The 5,262-nt window shown below is 42.4% G+C and overlaps 2 protein-coding genes across 3 annotated transcripts in view; one reads left to right on the top strand and one right to left on the bottom strand.

Annotated features, from left to right (window-relative positions):
• Nucleotides 1-1,055, top strand: part of card14 (caspase recruitment domain family, member 14) — a 22,358-nt gene extending 21,303 nt beyond the window's left edge. The window contains exon 20 of the mRNA XM_019889519.1: nucleotides 91-1,055. Coding sequence (XP_019745078.1) covers nucleotides 91-298 — 208 coding nt within the window. The 3' untranslated portion in view covers nucleotides 299-1,055. The remainder of the gene's footprint in view (nucleotides 1-90) is intronic.
• Nucleotides 1,056-3,877: 2,822 nt separating this feature from the next.
• Nucleotides 3,878-5,262, bottom strand: part of ccdc40 (coiled-coil domain 40 molecular ruler complex subunit) — a 16,955-nt gene continuing 15,570 nt past the window's right edge. For both annotated transcript variants that reach the window (XM_019889042.1, XM_019889041.1), the window contains exons 23-25: nucleotides 4,511-4,699; nucleotides 4,383-4,430; nucleotides 3,878-4,184 (exon numbers count right to left, since the gene is read on the bottom strand). In XM_019889042.1, the coding sequence (XP_019744601.1) occupies nucleotides 3,948-4,184; nucleotides 4,383-4,430; nucleotides 4,511-4,699 (474 nt within the window). In that variant the 3' untranslated portion in view covers nucleotides 3,878-3,947. The remainder of the gene's footprint in view (nucleotides 4,185-4,382; nucleotides 4,431-4,510; nucleotides 4,700-5,262) is intronic.

Genomic DNA, 5,262 nt, shown 5'->3' with positions numbered 1-5,262 from the left:
GAGAGAGAGAGAGGGGGAGAGATTTGAAATCCAGTTCATTACCAAATATGTTGTTGTTGAAATTTGATTGATTGATAACCCACTTTCTAGGTCAAAGCTTCACCGTCTCAACTGGTCTGAGGAGCATCTGCTGGAGTGTTCCCGAAGCGAGGAGACACTGTTGGACAAACTGCCATGTTTGTATCACCGCGTGGCTCCTGACTCGTGGTGTGATCAAACCTCATTACTGACCAGGTTGCGCACCGTCATCTGGGAGGAGCAGAGGAAGATTGTGTGGGTTGAGCCTGACCTGTGGTGAAAAGAAGAAAAAAAAACAAGTGACAGTAAAAGGATGGTACATTTTTATTGAATTCATTGACATTTAAATCTGTACTTGATTTGTATTTGACATGAGTATGTACGTGTATCTATGATCACACAACAATTTTGGTGTGGTTTTCAAATGAACACCAGAGGTTGTTTGGTTCCCATTTTATTTCCCGACCGACCAACTTAATGATTTACAGCTCATCTGGGCAAAGTCGGGCTCGACAACAGGCCGCATCCAGCCCATACGCAGTCTCTGCCGCCTTTGAAGTCAAACACCTTTGAAGCAGTGCAACACACAAAAGCAGCATATTCAGTGTTCGATCATGGCACGGCATTCAGTGACTTTTCCAACCATTCTAATACAAAAAAAAAAAAAGAATAAAGTCCACACCAACCATGGAGCTCATACTAGCAACTATCTTACTTCCTGCAAAATGGAGGGAAGAAAGGAATTTGCTTGTAATATTTTAATGTTTACTTGTCATGATTTGTGCATCCTACAAAACACTTATTTGTGGTTTGCACTCATAATGTCAGCACACATATTCATATACAAAAATATGAGGACTTTTTTTTTGTGAATGTTGATTAAATAACAATTTAATCTTAGGTGTTTTGGTATCCCATTTTAATGTGACTGATACTTTTTTTCACCAGTTTTTAATTTTTATTTGCCACCGAGAACAACATATACAAAGGCTATGCAAATGTTTCATAAAAAGACATTAAAGTCATCATTAACACAATTGAGTTTGCATGTTGGTGTGTCCCTCGACAACCGTTTGTTTCTCGCATGGCCAGAATTCAGTGCTTGTGTCGTCAAGAACAGTTTTCACAGAAGTCTGCCTCTAAACGCCTTAAAGCGAAGACTATACAACTTTGAACAGTAAAATAGCAGCCAAGTTAATAAGCGTCTTGTTCACTACGCTCCACATCTAACTGGGCTAAGGCCGAATCTCTACTTTTTGAGACCACTGATCCCGGACGAGGATGGACCCGAATCTTTTAAAGTTTTATTTTGTTTTGTTCATTAGATTTTGTTTGTTGGCACTTGTAATTCTTACACATTTTTTTCAAAATCACATTTTAAAGTTCATTGAATGTGCACGTCAGTCGACCCAACAGCATGCAGCGACAAATCACCCATCTCAGGCGTAGAGATGCAACTGCTGTTGGTGAAAACTACGTTGGACTGTCGGTGTTCACTTCACACGACAAGACAGGAGATATCATGAACAAAAGGAGCAGCTTCCACTTTTGCAGACACAGATAAGTATAAATGTTGTTTGAAACTGCTATGTTATAGATTTGCTGCGTAAATTTTGCCGATGTTATTTACGAGTTAAGCTACCTTCAACTGTTAACCTGTTGTTGGGCGGCCAGCTTCAGTCATGAAGAGCTAAGCCTCTCTTTGACTGACTTAAATTGAAATTCTGGGTTAGTTTATTTCATGTTTTTTATTGGTGTTACGGTAATGTAAATACCCATCGAGAGTGATATAGCATGAAGCAAATTTCAAAAAGTGAAGAAAAATACCGTAGAATTTTGTTCAACATAAGATTGTATTTTTTGCATTTGCTAATTTTATGACACGATTTACAGCAGGGGTCTCAAACTCTGGTCCTGGAGGGCCGCTCTCCTGCATGTTTTCCAAGTCTCCCTGTTGCAACACACCTGGTTCAAATGATCAGATCATCAGCAAGCTCTGCGGAAGCCTGACATTGAACCTGTTCATTTGAATCAGGTGTGTTGCAACAGGGAGACTTGGAAAACATGCAGGACAGCGGCCCTCCAGGACCGGAGTTTGAGACCCCTGATTTACAGTATAAATTGTATTTTCACCAACTTGTGACATTTTAATTTGTTAAGGACTAACTTACTAACAATATTGCCACGAGGTAATATTCCTCTGCCGTGATTGTCAGAAATGGTGCTTAAACCACACGCTACAGGTAAGTTATTATTCTCATACATTTCCAGTTCAGGCGGCCGGTCTATGTGTGCCCTGCGATTGGCTGGCAACCGGTTCAGGGTGTACCTCGCCTACTGCCCGTAGACAGCTGGGATATTCTCCAGCACCCCCCCCGCACCCCTTGTGAGGATAAGGCGGATCGGATGGATGGATGGATTTCCAGTTAATTGTAACAATTCAAGAAAGGTATGCCATGGTTGTGTGAAACTCTTCCATCCTTATGACAAGACTGTCCATGTCAGAGCTGCTCTGCCAGCAGATCTCTTGGACTTTGGCATAAATGACTTGATGCGGGACTATGACCACATTTTACCCTAGGCCAGTGGCTCTTAACGTGGGTTTGATCGAACCTCAGGGGTTTGGTGAATTGGTCTCAGGATTTCGACGGAGCCTCTGCCATGGACGTAAAGATACACCCGACTCAAGATGCCAGTTATGACAGGGCCGCTTGGCCATCGCTGGCGCCGGACTTGTGTGTGGGCAGCGTGGGATCGGTTGCCACTCAGTGACTGTGAGATTGTGGGTATAGTTGTTTGACTGTCTCTGTATGTGCCCTGCAACTGACTGGCGACCAGTTCAGGGGTTAGTCTGCCCTCTGCTTGAAGTAAGCTGGGATAGAATCCAGCAAACTCCCGCGACCTGGTCAGGATAAGCGGTGTTGAAGATGGATGGATGGAAGTTCTGAGTGTATGAGTAGTCAAGTGCCACTACTGCAGTAGATGAAATCAACTCCTTAGGTGAACAAAAGAACCATGATCACCTCAGAACAGATTAGTTGTCCGTAGTCGACAAGGTACAGTAAATCATTTCACAAACAAATGCAGCATTTAACTTTGGTGTATATGGTCTAATGGACATGACCACATTACTGATAATGGAAAGGACACAACAATGACGATACAAGGACGTTCATTTGTGTGAAAGTGTTGCCTCCATCAGTCAAGTTTGATTTCTTCTTACAAGCAGGGAGGAAATATGATTCTAAACCAAATTGTCTCGTAAAGGCGCATAGAATAGATGCCACAATTGTGGCTGTGGTTGTCCCTCTAACCAGTCATCTTCAGCCATTACATATGTGGTGGTTTCAATTTCAAATACAGCAATCAGGGTTGAATGCAGGTTTAACACCGTATCATTGTTCCAGCCTTGACTTTTATTACTGGGTGGAGTTAATGCAGCACCAGCATTCTGTTTTTTACACTGTTCCCTAACTTTTAACAGTGGCCAATTTGCAGTGCAGACACAGCGTGCTCATAAACAGATATCCAAATACAACTGAAGAACTGGCACTTTGCTAGTCTGTTAAGTATCCAGTTTCTCTCAGCCATTCATGTCTAAACCACAGGCATCAAAAGTAAGTGTAAAAAAAGTTTAAAAGTTTGTGACAATTTGTGTTGATCTTGTCTTTTTACGCAATGACATCTGAATATGTTTATACCGCCATTACGTATATCCATATTGGGCCATGGAAGCAAAGTATTTTAACTGGGTCGCTCAAACCTTGCAGTCTAAGTGCAACCTGACAAGCAGTGGTTCTTCAAAGTCTTAAGACGAGTGGAAACTTGTGGCTGCTAAAACCTTACCACAAACCACAGAAAGTGTACAAATCATGTCTTTACTGTATTTACAATACGGTTGGAGGCATTTCCTATTACTCTTGTTTATTTTATCCCACTGTGTTGACGCTTCCATCTTCAGATTCTGTGTATTCTGTCAGTGACCGCAAGACCTTCCAGAGTGAGCCCTGGTACTTGGGCATCTCCACCCACACACGCTGAATGATGCTGCTGACGGTGTGCACTCGCTCCGTCTCGCCCTGCAGAGCGGCTTCAAGTGAAGCAGTGGTGGATGGAGTGCCATCAATCATCTCCTCAATCTTCTTGGCCTTGTTCTGAAATTCTTCCTGGGGGGGGGATGTGCACAATCAGCGGAAGGCTGACAGGATCAGAAAGGAAGTTTGACTTCCAGCTTATAATGTAGAAAATCGATCCAACGTTATTGACTACCCAGCCTTTACAAACAGTGAAAACAAGACATCAAACATCAGCTATGTTTTAAGGTTATTATTCAGTCGAGAGAAATAAGGGATTCTCCGGCTTACCTGACCCTCTTGCAGCTCTCTGATCTCCTGGTCATACTCTTTCACTAACTGGAATATACATACAAGATACATTAGGTAGTTGAACAATTTGTCCTCAGTGCATATAACGTGCGCCCAGATTGACCCACTTTGTGTATTTCTGTGATTTTTCGCCGCAAGCCATCATTCATCAGATGCAGCTCACCCTTGGTGGTGGCTTTTTTAGTACTACGAGCCATGACCTCATTGCGCTCAATGATGTTTCCTCTCCTTTCCACAACTGAAATGCTGTCCCGCAGGAGCTGCTCACGCTGCCTCATCAGCAGACTGAGCCAACGCTGAAATGATCAACACAAATCCAGTCAACACTCCACACACACTCTCAAGTGTCTCAGCATTTGCAATCCACTTTCGCAGCTCCTAGAAAGTTTTTGCACGCTGTGGACAAAAGAAACAAGAAATTAACCTCGGAATATTAAACTTGCATCGTAGTAAGACCTTTCCAGGCAAATAGTTGACACTTTTGCCAATACAACAATTTCCTTGTTCAAGAACACCTGTGCAAATACAGTACTTTTTATTTTATATCTATCTATACCACAGGTGCCATACTCAAGGCCCTGGGGCCACATCTGGCACGCCACATCATTTTATGTGGTCCGCAAAAGAAAGTTATGCGCATTGACTTCATGTTTCTTGCTAAAATATCTGCACCCAAATTGCAAATTGCCTTCGCTTTTAAAAACGTTGAGACGTTGCAAGCATCTTTTGTTACTAATTTCCCTTTTGAAATGAATGTCATAATATTTAAACAGTTTTAGTGGCCTCTGATTGCAAAACTAGTGACTCATCAGTTTGTTGTTTATGAAATATTAGGCGATCGTACATTTTGGGGGGGGGG

Source organism: Hippocampus comes, unplaced genomic scaffold (genome assembly GCF_001891065.2).
Source record: "Hippocampus comes isolate QL1 unplaced genomic scaffold, H_comes_QL1_v1.1 scaffold86, whole genome shotgun sequence".
Classification (NCBI taxonomy): Eukaryota; Metazoa; Chordata; class Actinopteri; order Syngnathiformes; family Syngnathidae; genus Hippocampus; species Hippocampus comes.
The sequence above is the reverse complement of the archived record's forward strand: the minus strand, read 5'-3'. Positions and strand labels throughout refer to the sequence as shown.